This window comes from Diceros bicornis, chromosome 25 (genome assembly GCF_020826845.1).
Source record: "Diceros bicornis minor isolate mBicDic1 chromosome 25, mDicBic1.mat.cur, whole genome shotgun sequence".
In the NCBI taxonomy this organism is placed as follows: domain Eukaryota; kingdom Metazoa; phylum Chordata; class Mammalia; order Perissodactyla; family Rhinocerotidae; genus Diceros; species Diceros bicornis.
The window spans coordinates 208,256-223,466 of record NC_080764.1 but is presented as its reverse complement, the minus strand read 5'-3'; the positions used below and the strand labels follow the sequence as shown (position 1 = coordinate 223,466).

Genomic DNA, 15,211 nt, shown 5'->3' with positions numbered 1-15,211 from the left:
TTGGCAAAGCTGTGTGCTTCCCTAGAGGTGCTTAGACACACAGCAGAGAAGCAATGGTAGTGTGGCTGAGGCCACATGGCTCCTCAAGACCCTAGGGTGACACAGAGAAAATGAATGGAGTGTAACTGGAGCTTGAAACGTGCATGTGGTGGACGGACAAGGTGAGAGCACAAGTAAGAAAGTGGTGTAAGGGATGTGTAAGATGATGGGTGGGGACAAAGTAGAGGCACAGAGGGACATGTAGTTGAGGGGCAGGAGATTGGGGGATAGAGCATGAGACAGCTAGAAGGATGGAGGCTGTGGCCAGAGGGATACCAGATCTCAGAGGAGGGATGTGTCTGGAAAGTAGATCCAGGGAAAGGGAATGAGCTGAGGTGGAGGAAGAAGACCCTGGGATTAGAGTCCATACCATTCCTTCCTGATAAGGTTGCCTAGGATGACAGCAGGACTAGGATTGAGAGGAGGCCTGGGCCAGCACACAAACCCAAGGGAAAGGGGGGTAACGGCAGACTGTGAGGGTTAGTGGGCAGAGGGAGTGTGGTGGTGGGGGGACTGGGTTGGGGATCACTCTGGGTGTGAAGGGCTTGAGGGAATTGGGGTCGTGGGGACTGAGGAATTAGGAGGTGTACGGAATGCAGAGGTCTGGGGTCCTGCTTGTGGTCTAAGGGTCTGGCCTGGTATGAAGAGTTTAATAGAATCTGGGATCTCTCTCGGAATGAGAAACGTGAGTGGATGAGAGGGCACTTGGATCAGAGATCCTTTGCGAGGAGGGTGTGTGTGAGTGTGTGACGTGTGGGGTGAGAGTCCTGGAGTTAGAGGGGGATGAGGGTCTGGGACCACTCCTGGCGCGAAGATGTGACGGAATTCAAGGTGTGTGGTGTGTGGAGTCCAGGAGTCCCAGGTGTGGGGGGTTACAGGTGAGAGGCTCAGGGTGTGTGGGACAGGGGGTCCAGGGTGTGTGGAGTCCAGGATGCGCAGGAGGGGACTGGAGGAGACTGGGGTGAGGAGACGGGTGTGTGGGGTCGGGGCGTGCGGGGTGAGGAGACCGGGGTCAGGGGTTGGGGCGTGCGGGGTGAGGAGACCGGGGTGAGGGGTCGGGGCGTGCGGGGTGAGGAGACCGGGGTGAGCGGTCGGGGCGTGCGGGGTGAGGAGACCGGAGTGAGCGGTCGGGGCGTGCTGGGTGAGGAGACAGAGGTGAGAGTCCGGAGAGAGGGGTGAGGAGTCGGGGGTGAAGGGTCCGGCGCGAGGCGAAGGGCACAGGCCGGAAATGCCGTGGCCCCGGGCCGGGCACGCAGGGAGCTCACCTCCTGGTCTGCCTGCTCTAGGTCTTGCTCTGCTGTTGGCGCCACCACCGCCCGAGGCGTGAGGCGTCTCGACGGATGGAGGCCCCGCCCCTTTCAGTTACCAGACCCGCCCCCGGAGCTGGCCTCTCGCCCTCATTGGCTAGTCCCCAGGAGCGGAAGGGGCGGGGCTGCGAGCACGTGACTGCACCCGACCCCTGCTGGTCTTGCATGTGGGCCTCATGGTCTCATATGGGCCAAGGGCCTGGACAGAGGAAGGGCTGAGGTTGAGGGAGAGTAGAACTGAGATGGGGGGCACCTCCAGTGCTGACAGTTGTGATCCTCTCCTTGGCTCCTCGGGCATAAGGCCAGGCACACAGGGCCCTGTCTGTCTGCTTGACCATTGTGTCCCCAGTGTCCAGGACAGCACTTGGCACAGCAGGTGCTAGTAAACATTTGTTGAATGACTGGCCGAGTGCCCCAATATTTCCAGTCTTCACAACCACCATGCGTGGCCAACATGGTTGCATGTCTTACAGAGGAGGAAGCTGAGGCTCAGGAATTGAAGTTGGGGCCCAGGTACTGCAGCTGGGAAGTGTGAGCACTGGTTCCAGCCCAGGTCTGCCAGGCACTGTTGGCCTCCAGGCAGTAAAAGCACAAATCACCAAGCAAGGACAGGTGAGAGAGCTGCTCAACCCTAGAGGGGCTGCACATAAAGCTTGGTCCAGAAGAGGTAGAGAGATCACTCCAGACTATATAGGCCAGTCTAAGGGGCTCAGTCTTCATTTAGAGGGTGAGGGGCACCTTAGAAGGGTGGTAAGCAGAGGAATGACATGGTGAAGAGGTCTCTCAGGCTGCTGCACAGAAGACAGCGATGGAGCAGGCTGTCGCTGTTGTTTGGGTGAGTGATAGTGGAGGTGTGGACAAGGGAGGTGGTGGTCATGGTGGAGGGAAGTACACAGAGTCAAGCGATTTAGAAGAGTTGACAGGGCTTGCTTGGTAACGTGGGAAGTGAGGGAGAAAGGGAATGGGTTAGTCGATGGAGGATGATACCACTGGCTGAGATGAGAAAAGTGGGAGAGAAGCCAATTTGGAAGACTGGTAACTTCAGTTTTGAACACTTTGAACACCTTTTGTTTGAGATTCCTGACAAACCTAGGACCCACTGAATTTCCTCTCAGGAATTCTGATCCTTAGCAGCCTGATTGCAGACCAGGAAAAATAGCTAGAGTTGAGCCAGACAGTTCTGGGCACAGAGTGAGTACTCACCTATCTATTCAGGAGTCTGCTGCCTAGGCCACACCCCTTCCCCAAGCTGCCAGGTTCCTGCCCCTTCCCAACCTGGTTCTCTGGCTGTCCCTTCCCACCTGTGAGCCACTCTGCATGCTTCCAACCATTCCATCTAGACTTCCTAGAGCTGATTTATAGCACCCAAGAAAAACATGAATCAGGAATAACTGATGGGTAATATAGGCAGCTTCAGGGAAGAGTAGGAGTTTGAGAGGCTGAGAAAGGGCACAGGATTCCAGGCAGAAGGTTCAGTGAAGGCAAAGGGAAGGGTGGGTCTCCATGAGGGAAAGGAGTGTGTGGTTGGGGCTCAGGGTTCTTGGGAAGGGGCAGAGGAGACTCAGAGAAGATCAGTTGGGCTGGAATGTGAGGGGACTTGAGTACTGTGCCCAGCACAGAGGTGGGATAGCTGAAACACCCTGCAGAGCCCAGGGCAAGAAGGATGAGCTCTCAGGGATCCTGGAGATGTCTGGTCTGCACGTGCCCTTGTACATCCAAAACCAACTAACTGTTCACCAAACATAAACCAAATGTTTCCTTTATATCCTGGGCACACAGCCAGACTACATTTCCCAACCTCAGCTGCAATATAAGTCCTGGCCAGTGGGATGTGGATGCAGGTGCTCTGTATCACTACCAGGCCAGGTCCATAAAAGCCTCCCATGAGGGACCCTGTCTCTCTCTTCCTCCATGTACCTGTTGCATGTTGATGTCCAAGGCAACTTGTGAGCTATCTGAGGAAGGCAGGGCCCCTGTCAGCCTGTCTTTGAATAATGGTATGGAGCAGAGTCTCCGTCTCAGCCAACTGAGCAAGAATTCTATTGGGTTAACCCATTGAGATTTCAGGATTTATCTGTTATGGCTGCTAGCCTTAACTAGTGCAGATCTGCAAACCCATGGGGCACAAGGAGCTTATCTGGGCCCGGTGGGTTGTCATGAGAGGTTTATACCCTGGGTTAGCACTATGGTTTCCCCTCTTATTTTAACCAAGAACAATCAGATAAAAGAACTTTGACTGAATTTCAACATTAATTAAAAGCCAGCTTGTTGGAAACTCTGCCCACTGCTCTCCCAGGGCTGGGTGAGCTGATATGCCCAAAAGCCTACCAAAACCCAGACACTTCCTCAGGGTAGATTACACAGGCACCCCAAGAGGCAGAGGTCTGTGAAGATTCTTTTGGAAGCCCAAGAAGGCTCTGATGTAACATTTTGTGAGCATAGATGTACTTTTATAAGCTTCTCATGGAGACCCAAAAGAGGTTAGGAGCCTTTGCCCTGGGAATCCTCTCACGTGCTCTTGTGGTTTTAACTACCTTCAAAGCTGTTACCAGGAGCCTAGGCTTCCTTAACTTTCAATTGATATTTTCAAGAGTCTATGAGACATTTTCACGAATAGTTCTTATAGACACATCAAACAACATTTAAAAATCTCATTTAGGGGGCCGGCCCGGTGGCGCAAGCGGTTAAGTGCGCATGCTCTGCTGTGGCGGCCCTTGGTTTGCCGGTTTGGATCCCGGGCATGCACCGACGCACCGCTTGTCAAGCCATGCTGTGGCGGCGTCCCATATAAAGTGGAGGAAGATGGGCATGGATGTTAGCCCAGGGCCAGTCTTCGTCAGCAAAAAGAGGAGGATTGGCAGATGTTAGCTCAGGGCCAATCTTCCTCACAAAATAAATAAATAAATAAATTAGTATTAAAAAAATAAATGAATAAAATAAAAATCTCATTTAATGACCCAATTACCTGAAAGAGAAAATGTGAGTTATCTTTGATGTCTCACTTTCGGGTTTGTCAGTCTTACCTTTAACGTTCTTAGCTTCCTGATTCTTCATTCCTTAGTTTAAGTCCTGTCATTTCTCCCAACTCTGCCACCACGAGAAGTACCCTCTGACAGGTCTCCTTGCTTCTATCCTTACTGTGCCCAGAGTGATCTCATTAAAATTTAGGACAGATTACGTCACGCTCTGCTCAAACCCCAACAGCTTCCCCCATCATTCAGAGAAGCCAGAGTCTGGCCCATGTCACCCAACTCCACCTGTCCCCTCTTGCTGTTCCCTCCCTGACTCCCTGCCAGCCACAGGCCCTCCAGTACCGTTCCTCCATCAAGGCAGGCACCTCTCACCTTGAAGCTTTGGCTCTTGCTTTTCCCTCAGCCAGGAATATTCTGCCCTCAGGTACCTACGTGGCTTGTGCCCTCATCTCCGTCAGGTCTGAGTCAAAGGGCCCCCTCAGGAAGGCTAGCTTTTGCCACCCCCTTCCATTGCTCCCTCCCTGTACTGACTTCTCCTTCACGCTTATTACCATCTGACTCACTATGTAATTTACTCATTCTTCTTGGTTAATGCCTGTCTCCCTCACTAGACTCTGAGCCCTACGGGGGGATTGTTTTTGCTCGTTTTGTTCACTGCTACATCCCAGTACCTAGCATACTGTAGCACTCAATAAGTACTTGCAAAATGGATTATTCCAAAAGCCTCCTGGTTTCTCTTCCAGCCACTCCGTCCCCTGATCCATGCTTGCCTCACCCAGCAGTGAATTCCACATGGGCAGGTGGTGCCTTGTTCACCACTGGATGTCCAGCACAGAGCCAAGTAGATGTGGTCCTCAAAAAACCCTGGTTCCTAAGACAAGGCCCAGGACTGTATCTGATTCATTTCTGGGTTCTCAGCACCTAGCAGAGTGCTGAGATCTAGTTCATTCAAGCATGCAGCAATAATAATTGAGTGCCTACATACACTTTCCATAAAAATTATTTTTTGTTTACTTTTAATGTTATTTTAATAGAAAAGTGAAACCGAGGGAAGGAGCATATTTTGTTCCAGATTATCCTGTGTACCCTCTCATAGACATGACCAGCTGGCACCCAGACCTTAGGCCTGGGATTGCAGCCCCTCCCTATGCCCAGGAGGAGGCCAAGGGCCTCCACAGGGCTGTGCTCCAGCCCAGAGGGGTGCAGAGGGCATGCATGTGCATGGATGAGGCAGGTGGGCCCTCCTCTCTGGCAGACAAACAAACAGAAGTGGCCCCAGGGAACAGGTGAAGGTTCTGAAGGAAGAATTTATTCCAAGTGCACATGTGGGTGTAGGCAGTGACCACAGCAGAGACACACATTTCAAAGCAGGTTACAAGCCTCTCTCATTCTCCCAGCCAAGCCCTTCTCTTGTCTTCTCTCTGGCCTGAGCTGGGGCAGGAGGAGGGCCCCCTAGTTCCCAAAGAAAACACAGGAACCTAAGTGCTAAGAGAGAATTACACAGCCTTATTTTTATTGGTATTTAGCAAAATAAAAAAAAAAAAAATCAAAATTCCCTCCCGACTCCAATCCCACCTTCACCACCTGGGCCCTCAGGGAGCAGAGTCTGCCTGGGGAGCACCTGCTGCCAGAGCTGTCCTTGGAACCTCGGCACCTGTGCACGGCCATCCCTTGTGCCTGCGAGACAACCATAGACCCCTTCCTCCATAACTTGGGGATGAAAAGGGCAGCTGGCATTTTTTCCAGTCCTCAGCGGTCAGCCTTGGGAACTTGGAAAAGATCAGCGATATCCAGCAGAGCTTGGCGGATGTGGTTCCCAAAGCGCTGGGCATTCTGTGGGAGCCAAGAGCTCAGACCAACCTCCAGGTGAGCCCCCTACCCCTCTGTCCCCACAAGCAAGGACTCTTTCCCAGCCAGACAGGGCCCCAGGTGGTGCCCCCTCCTCAGGCCTGAGCAGGAGCAGGAGAGACTCACCGTCTCTGAGCTCGAGAACTTGCTGGAGACGTGGAAGAAGATGGTGTTCTCGCCGGCGATCATGTAGGAAACCCCATAGCCATCATCTGCTACCTGAGGGCAGCACGAGGGGTGAAGAAGAAGAAGTAAACCAAACCTTGAAGATCTGAAAGCCAAGCTGATGTTATCCTTGCCCTCCCCACAGGATTTGCAGGAAGGGGCCCCACCTCCAGACACTGCATTTTTCCTGAGGTCAGGACCACCCCCAGGAAACAGTGTGAGCACCAAAGAGGTCTGCCCCATGCAGTTCCAGACCCCACCCAGGGATCCAGAACCTCATGTTTCCCTCAGGAGGCTCAAGATCACCACCTCTTTCCAGGGCATCTCTAGCTCCCTAACAGACCAGCCCATGTGAGTGTCTTGGTGGGGGAGCTGTACTCTCCAGGAAGCACACTTCAGAAGGGAGACTAGCGCTGGGCCTGGTCACATTCCAGCGGGGGTTCGCATGGGTGGGGTCCCAGACACCTGTCTGCCACGGTCGACAACTACCCTCTTTTTCCATGCAGGGCAGGTCCAGGGCTGTGCTCCTGCCTCTAGTCTGACCTCCTTGAGGCCCTGCACTTTCCACTGAAACCCCTGGGCCCTGGTCCTGCCTGCCCGCCCCCTTCAAGGCACTTACAGGGCCAAAGCCACCGCCAGCGCCCAGGTGACTGGGGTACTGGTCTGGGTCAAACATGCGGATCTGGAACTGAGCAATCTGGCTGGTGGAGAGGCGCCAGGGTTCTGAGAGCACCTGCAACAGGGAGGTCGCAGTGGTCAGACGCCATGCACTGAGCGCACACCTGCCCACAGGTGGTGCCTGAGCACCTGCGTGAGCCAGCCACTGTCCTGGCAGAGGAGGCAGGAGTGAATGGAGTGCAGGACCTTCCTGACTGCTGCCCCTGGTCCCTAGGGTCTGTTTTCCCCATCACAGTGTCCGCACAAAACCCTCTATCGAGTCTCAAGGCCCACACAACCTCCTGGTCCCTCTGGCCTCCTGTCCTCCAACCCCATCCCTCCCTCGGCCCTGCCCCCTCCCCTCCTCTGTTCCTTGCACACCACACACCCCTATCTCAGGGCCTGGGCAATGGAGGTTCCCTCCACCTGGACTCTGCCCAGCCTGACTGCCTGCAGTCTCTTCACTATTCTCAGGAGCCCTGTCAGCACCTGACATATCACACGTTTGTTTGTCCCTCCTCACTCACGAGAACACTGGCTCCACAGGGGAGGCTCTTACTCAGTGCCAGGACCACAGGCCTGGGTGGGGTGTGGAGTGGGAAACTTCAGGGGAGCCGCCCAGACAGTAAACAGGTCGAGACCCATCAGGAGAGGGCATGGGAACAGAGGACACACCTGTCAACAACACTGACCTCAGCCAGGAAAGGGGAGCTGACCCCCAGGTACTTGGAGACCACATAGAGGCAGAAGAGGTGCCTGTCGATCCCAGCCCCCGTCATGGCCAGGCGGTACATATTCTGGTGCTTCTCAGAAGCTTTCCGGAAGAGATTTTGGAGGTGTGCTTTCTGAGGGGGCAGAAGTGGAGCAGTAAAGAGTAGCCCTGACCCTGAAGGCGGGCAGGCGGTGGAGGGGTCACCTCACAGTGTAGCCATGACCCCTAGGGGTGGAGGTGTCACCTCACCATGTGGCCATGGGGGGGCTCACCATGTGGGTCCCTTCCACCATGGCCTGAACAAAGGCTGTGGACTCGCTAGTACAGGAACGTACAGTCTCGGTCCGTCCCTCCCGGAACATTCTAGTCATCGAGGCTTCATAGGTCAGGCAGAACTTTCCCCTGTCCTGGGGAACACAGAGGGGTAAACCTGGCAGGTGGGCCCCGGTGCCGCCTGCCCGCTCAGCAGCCTGGCGGGGCTCCTACCCGGAAATGAGCCAGCTGCAGGGCAATCTGCACAAAGGCATCAGGGCTGGTCCGGCACTTCTTGATGAGGCCTTTGCCAAAGGGCAAGAACTGGAAGCAGTACAACTCCACATCGTCTGCCAGTGCCTTGGCCACCTGGTAGGAACTCTCGATGACCGCCTGGCACTGTCGAGACATGGAAAGGGTCAGCTAGGGGCAGAGCTCTCCAAGCAGGACTCCAGGGTCTTGTCTAAGAGGCCTGAGGTTTGAGTAATGGATGAAAATCTCAGTGTATCTTCAACACTTCAGGAGGAGGGGACACAAATGACAACCTGAGGGCATCAGCTGCCAGAGGCCAGGCTGGGCTTTGTGGGGAGGAGGGAGGTGCTGACAGGGGCTGCATGGACACAGACTCCCACCTCACATCTTTCTCTAACCACCAGATGGCCTCAGGATCTCTGTTCTCCCTGTGGCCAATCTGGACCTGTCCCTTCAGAAGCTCCTATCCGTTCCCAGTGAGAGTGGGGATGGGCCAGAGTGGAGGAGGCGGCAGAGCATCTCAGGTACCTGTCACTCTCACAAGCCCCTCCCTGCCCCTTCTTGGCCTGCACACCTGCTCAGGAATGTCCCACTGCAGCCGCTGAGGAGGTGCCAGCGCAGGGTTCGGTTTGCCTACGCAGTGCCCAGTCTCTGTGTAGCCCAGGTAGAAGGCGTCAGTGCCCAGGACAAACTGCAGGGAGAAGGCCAGGCTAAGAGGCGGTCCTCGTCCCCCCGCTGAGCCTGCCCTGCAGGACCCCCCTCTGGGCCTCTTACCTCCCAGAGGTGCCCTATGATAGGGGCATCTGCCCACGCGTGTTCTGTGTTGAGGCCCAAGTGGCCATTCTTGAAGGCGATGAGAGTGAAAGACTTGTCGAACCACCTGCAGGAGCAAGAGAGGGAGCGATGATGCAAAAGCAGGTGGAGGAGCCCCGAGGGGTCACACGAAGGCCTCGCCGCACCTGTTGTAGCAGTTGCCGTGCAGCAGGGCCTTGCCGTAAAGACTGAGGCTGGCCTCGTCTTCAGGGTCGTAGTGGTGAGACTCCTCATCCAGGGCCACAAAGAAAGCGGCGCGTTCGATGGCATCCAGAGCAGCCTTGTTCTTGCCAGAGCTGAAGAAGGCCTGCCGTGCCTGCGCCCACTCCACTCTGGGGGCACAAGGGCAGGGCGAGCCGCGGGGTCACTGCGGGCTGTGGCCCAGGGTACCTCCCAGGACCTGGCAGGGCCTGGAGCTGGGGTAGGGTGGGGTTGCCAGGCTGTCCTGGAAGGTGTCCCTGCCCTCCGCGCACTCCCACCTAACCACTACCCAGTGGGCGCAGACAGAAGTGCAGCGGGTTCTGGCAGCTACCCCACTGAGGTTACCATCAGTGCCTCTCACTACTGGGGGTCTAGATTTGGACAGAGGACTCCATGCCCAGCACGCCCTTCCCTTGGTCACGCCCCTGGCCTTGAGTTCTAGGGCAGCATGCAGGGCCAAGCTCCCCTCCTCATGGGGCCCTGAACCTCAGCCAGGACAGTCTGTGCCCACAGGCCCCAATACCTTCCCCCCGCAGTGAGGGCCGCCAGCCTCTCCTCTCCAGGCTGAGGCAGGGAGGGGTCGTCCAGGATCCTCTGGAACTGCATCTCCAGGTCCTGAGGCTTGAGCAGGCGGGAGCCCTCATACAGCCACACCTTGAAGAAGCGGCCCTTGTGGTAGACAGCCACGTGTCTGCTGTCTGAGAGGTGCTGCAACACGTCTGTGACAGAGGCCAGCAGACAGGCTAAGGCAGGACAGCAGGAACCTCCCTTGCCCTGACTCTGCCCTGGAATGGGCCCACCAACCGCATGCACAGTGACCCATGACGACCGTGCTTGGCCAGGCCTCTGCCTGGGCCTTGCACCCCTGGGTGTGCGGGGCAGGGTCACCTGCACTAACCAGGTCCTGTGCTAAGTGCCTCCATACCTCTCATTTAATGCCAGCAACAGTCCTAGGAGGCATCTCATAGAAGAGGAAACCGAAGCTCAAGAATATTACACAAACTGTCCCAGTGTCAGAAATGCAGGCTGCTGCTCCTGCCAGACCCCTCTGCAAGCCCACCCACCTCCTCTACAGGCTCCACGAAAGCAGCAGCACTTCTCCTGCTGCTCTTCATAAGAAGACTACCTTCCCCTGCACTGGGAGCTCCTGGAGGGGAGGGGCCACCTGGAAGGGAGGGGCTCTGTTCTTGGCCCCTCAGGGTCCCAGCACTAGCATCATGCCTGTAAATAGTAGGTGTCTAGTATTGGTCACAAACTGACTATTTTTCACAGTTACACAACCTTGAGTCACCGAGGACACTTGGTGACGAGCAGATAGTAGGGTGCCTAGCCATGGTGGGCCCATAGCTGGGAGAGATGGGGCTCCATCCCAGCGGCCCCACCATGGGCGCCCAGTACCTGTTTTCTTGCCCGGGATCCGAGTGGTGTTGAACATCCTCTCCATCTGGTAGGAGCACATGGGCACCATGCCCAGGGCCATCACCTGGAGGGAAGGCCCAGCATGGTTCAGATGCGAGCCTCCTCCCCCTGTCGTGCCCTCAACCCCAACACAACTCACAGGCTTGATATCTTCACGGTCCAGTTTACGGCGATACAAGATCATGGCATGGACGATGTTTCCCAGGCGGGCTGCCTGCACGTCTGTGTTCTTGACAAGCACAAAGTCCTACAGAGAGAGAGCAGAGCCTGCAGGGTGGCTGTGATAGGTGTGCACAGCAGTACCTCTCTGTCCAGGATGTCACCTGGGTCTCCTTGCCCGAGGACTGGAAATGTCTTGCCCCTCCGTCTGTCATGCACATGCTATCAGGGTGTGACGAAATGTCTAACTGGTCACGTCACTCCTCCGCCCCAGCTTCGACCTGAGCTGCTTTTCCATAACTTATTTTGTTTGTTCCTGTTTTGTTTATTTTGCTTTGAGAAAGTGGTTCCCACAACTAAAAAGCAGCTTAAAACCTCTGGTACAGACAGGTTATGTATAAGTTTCTGTGGGAACAGCTTTATGGAAGAGGGGGATTCTAGCACACTACTCAGAATGTGCTTTGGACAGTGGGAGAGGAGAGGGGTGCATGGTGTAGACCATGGTTGGGTGGCAGGAAGACCCAGTTGCCTGTGCACAGGCTTGTGCTGGGAGCAGGAGAAGGGCCAGTCACATGGGGTAGGGGCCGAGAGTGACCACCTGAGCTCTAAGAGAAGCAGCTCTGGATCCACAGAGTGACACGAAGAAAGGCATGTTTAAGGAAGTTCCTTGGTAATGGTGTCAGGACAGCTAGAAACCCATGGCCAGGAGGCCAGCAAGGTAACCAAGGAAGGAAGTGATGGAGCCTGAGCTGGGCAGGGCAGTGAGCCTGAGGGACTCTGAGAGCAACAGTGTCAGGTGGTGGGTCTACTGGATTCTCCAATGCTCAGTATCCCCATCACCCCTAAGCTGCTTCCTGACTATTCCTCTAGCATCTCTCCCATCTTCCCTTTCCCTCAGGCCTCACTCTAGAACCCCCACTTGCCTGTGGAAACTGTCACCAGGGCTCTGGACTGTCCTCCAGGTCCTTTGCCCTAAGACCCAGAGCTGGGGACACAGCTGAACACACAAGAGCCCCCGTGGCTCTGGCTCTTACCATGACATAATAGTTGCTATTCACCATGAGGGGATTCCTGCCTCGGAGGTAGATGTACTCTTCCCACCAGTCACTCACCTGTAGGTGGGTGGGAAGTTAGAGCTAGGGCGCAGGGCAGGGCGTGGGCAGCCAGGACACAGGCTGGTGAGGGTAAGCCCGGGAGGGGAAACTCACATAGTTAGTTGCCCACCATGACTTGAGTACCAGGTACTTCTGCAGCCGGGGGGCAGTCTTGTCCTGGAATTCCTTGGCCAGTGTCTCCATGCGGTAATATTCCTCGTTATCCAACAAAGGCCGCACAGACTCCAGGTACTGTCCAGCCAGGTTATTGTCAGTGTGGGGGCCAGACAGCGATGGCTGCCTCTGTCCTAACCCTGTTCCGACCCCAGGTCCATTGCTCTCAAGCCCACTCTTTGCAGGGGTCAGTCCCTTATGTTTGGACAAGTTCTCTGAGTCCAGCCTATTCTGCCCACTGGGATGCCCAACCCAGGCCCTCACCCGCTGAATTGTGGCCTGCACACTAGGCACGGGAAGTGTGGGCAGAGATGTCTGGAAGCTGTAGAGCATGGGCTGCCGGCTGGACAGAAGGCGGACACAGATCTAGGAGTACAGAGCAGAGAGTGTTGGAGTGGGAGCCACAGAAAAGAATGGAAACAAACTAGCAAACACTTGAGGAGTTGGTCTCCAGACTCGCAGAACAAGGACAAACCACGTGCCAGAGACCAGTGCCCCAAATGGCTCTCCCCTCCAGTTCAGAACCCCAAATAAGGCCCCCCGGGGTCTCAAACCAGATGCCTGAAGCCCTCCACTGGCTTCTGCTCACAGCCCAGACTTTGGTGAAGTGGCTGGTCCGGCCGTGCATCTCAAACATCCAACCGTGGTAGGAAAGAAGCAGTTTCAGGGTTTGGCGGAAGAGGAAGATGCCCATCATCCAGACCCCCGTGGAGAAGACGGCCATGCTGAGAAGCGCCTGGGTCTGGGGGGTGTGGTAGGGGCCACATCTGTCAGAGAAAGGGAGAGAGCTGGAAGGGGTCCACTCAAGGCCAGCCTTGGGGAAATTTGGACTCTGTAGTCTTGGTGGTTGTGAACTATCTTGGAGGAGGCACCAAAGAAGAAGAACCTTGGGGCCGGCCCGGTGGCTTAGCGGTGAAGTGCGTGCGCTCCGCTACTGGCGGCCCGGGTTCGGATCCCGGGCGTGCACTGAGGCACCGCTTCTCCGGCCATGCTGGGGCCGCGTCCCACATAGAGCAACTAGCAGGATGTGCAACTATGACATACAACTATCTAGTGGGGCTTTGGGGAAAAAAAGGAGGAGGATTGGCAATAGATGTTAGCTCAGAGCCGGTCTTCCTCAGCAAAATGACGAGGATTAGCATGGATGTTAGCTCAGGGCTGATCTTCCTCACACACAAAAAAATAAATAAATAAAAAGAACCTCCCTGGGCATACTCACATTTGAGTGTATCACTTACGAACGTGGGACTGAGATGATGGTGGTCCCTGGGGAAGGCTGCCCCTATGACCTCCAATGGCTATTGTCCTGTATCTGCCTAGCTCAGGAATCCCGGCCTTGGAGCCCACCCGGCCCTCTCTCATGGCCTCGCTTCTTACCCCTCAGGGAGGCATCTCTGGATGTAACAGACCAGCCCCATGGAGATGTCCACGTTGCAGTAGGAGGAACCCATTGTTGCCATGACGACAACCAGCCAGCTGGTAGGGCTGCCAGGGTACACACCCCTAAGGATGCCATTCTGTGGGGCAGAAATAGGCATGCTTACGGAGCAGGAAGCACTGCGATAAGCAGGCACCTATGAGGTCCCGGTCTTTGCCTGGGAGGCTTTCTCCCTTCCTCACTTGCTGGTCTTACTCCTCCTTCATGTCTGGTCTTCCCGCTTCCACACTCCCGCACCTGCAGCACCTGATTACTCACTGTGTCCCACTGCCACTTCTTGCACGCCCGTCTCCCCTCCACACCTTGAGCACCCCTCTGGTTTCTGCACTGGTAGATCCTGTCACCCAGCAGAACTGCCAGCCAAGGTGTGGGTGGAGGCCCTTGACAGTGGGGCAGCAGCTGACACCTGGCCTCTGCCTCGCTGGAAGGCTCTATTCTGCACCTGCAAGGAGGAAGAGGCCAGGAGAACCACCTGCGCCCACCTTGATGCGAATCAGGCGTTTCTTCCAGGAGTTGATCCCGGACAGGTAGACCTGTTTCAGGGCCTCCCGACTGAGCCGGAAGTCGACCCCGTCTGGGGTCACCGTGAACTGGAAGGCCACGGCCTGGTGCGCTTCCGCCATCCTGGGGGTTGGCCGGCACCTGGGAAGGGGCAGGAGGGTGCACGGGCGTCTCAGGCCCGCCCCGCACTCGGCCGCCCGCCGCGCCCAGGCCCCGCCCCGCCCGCGCCGGGCCCGCGCCCCCGCCCCCCACCCCCGGCCCGCCCGCGTCCCCGCACCCCAGCCCCGTCAACGGCCGCTGAACCCTCGCATCGGCCTTCCGCGGAGGCTCCGCCGAAACGGTGCAGGGGTCGGGAATGGAGTCGAGGCCTTGAAAACTTCAGGAGCCCCGAGGACAGTAAAGAGGGGGCTCGAGGTGGGGGGGGAGAGGCGCCCCCAGAAGCACAGTCGGTCCCGGAGGCCCCCGCCCCGACCGCGTGGGACCCCGGCGCCGTCCTCGCCCGTGCGCCCGCCCAGGGCTCTGAGCCAGGCAGGTCACCCTGCGCTGCCCCCCGCTCCACTCACAGCTCGGGTTCGCTCCTGTCCGCGTGTGGGGCCAGTCGCTCTGGCCCGTGTCCCCACGTCCTTCAGGCCTGGCTACCCCCGCCCCGCCCTCACCGGGAACCTGACACCCACTCCCAAATTTGGGTTGAGAAAACAGACGGGGTGGGGGGGTGGCAACCAGAATCCCCTCCCCTCGCTGGTGGAAATCAGGAGTGAGGGGGGTCGAGTGTCTGCAAGCCGAAGATTGCTCAAAGGTCTGGGAACCTGGGGGGGCCCAAAGAGTCTCACGTGAGGATGGTGACATTAGAGCTAAAAATAGCTGAATGTAGGGGAAAGGTCATCAATGTGTCAGCTGTGCCGCCTGTCCCCTGATGTTGTGCTCAGGGTTGAGCAGCCTCACCCCAGGGCTCTCTTTGTACCCCCATTACTCCCCAGTCCCCCACCCAAGTCCTCCTAATATTTATCACTTCTAAACTGCAGCCAGGGAGTAAGGAGGGCAGGTAGCTCCCATGGGCAGAGTGGACCCTTAACCACTTTCAAGCCCAGAGCACTGAACAGCCATGCTTTTCAGGAGGGGAAACTGAGGCTCAGAGCAGTGGTCACTTTGTCAATCTGTGTGCATTTCTTGGTTGGTACTTTCTGCTGCACCCGAGCAGGGGAAGGACA

At 56.5% G+C, this 15,211-nt stretch overlaps 1 protein-coding gene across 4 annotated transcripts; it reads right to left on the bottom strand.

Moving 5' to 3' along the window:
* Positions 1-5,804: 5,804 nt before the first annotated feature.
* CPT1B (carnitine palmitoyltransferase 1B) lies at positions 5,805-15,115 on the bottom strand. Of its 4 annotated transcripts, none has more exons than XM_058568009.1 (19): positions 14,281-15,115; positions 13,985-14,144; positions 13,442-13,581; positions 12,654-12,831; positions 12,329-12,430; positions 12,005-12,142; positions 11,831-11,908; positions 10,777-10,884; positions 10,617-10,701; positions 9,742-9,937; positions 9,164-9,349; positions 8,979-9,084; positions 8,779-8,895; positions 8,187-8,351; positions 7,973-8,107; positions 7,681-7,833; positions 6,951-7,064; positions 6,293-6,385; positions 5,805-6,151 (listed from the first exon to the last, which is right to left on the bottom strand). In XM_058568009.1, exons 2-19 carry the CDS (start codon positions 14,123-14,125, stop codon positions 6,068-6,070), a joined length of 2,319 nt encoding a protein of 772 aa, XP_058423992.1. In that variant the 5' UTR covers positions 14,126-14,144; positions 14,281-15,115; the 3' UTR covers positions 5,805-6,067. The 4 variants fall into 4 exon arrangements, with proteins under 4 accessions (XP_058423992.1, XP_058423993.1, XP_058423994.1 ...); XM_058568010.1 differs by having other exon boundaries at positions 14,567-15,115; XM_058568011.1 differs by lacking the exon at positions 6,951-7,064.
* Positions 15,116-15,211: the final 96 nt, after the last annotated feature.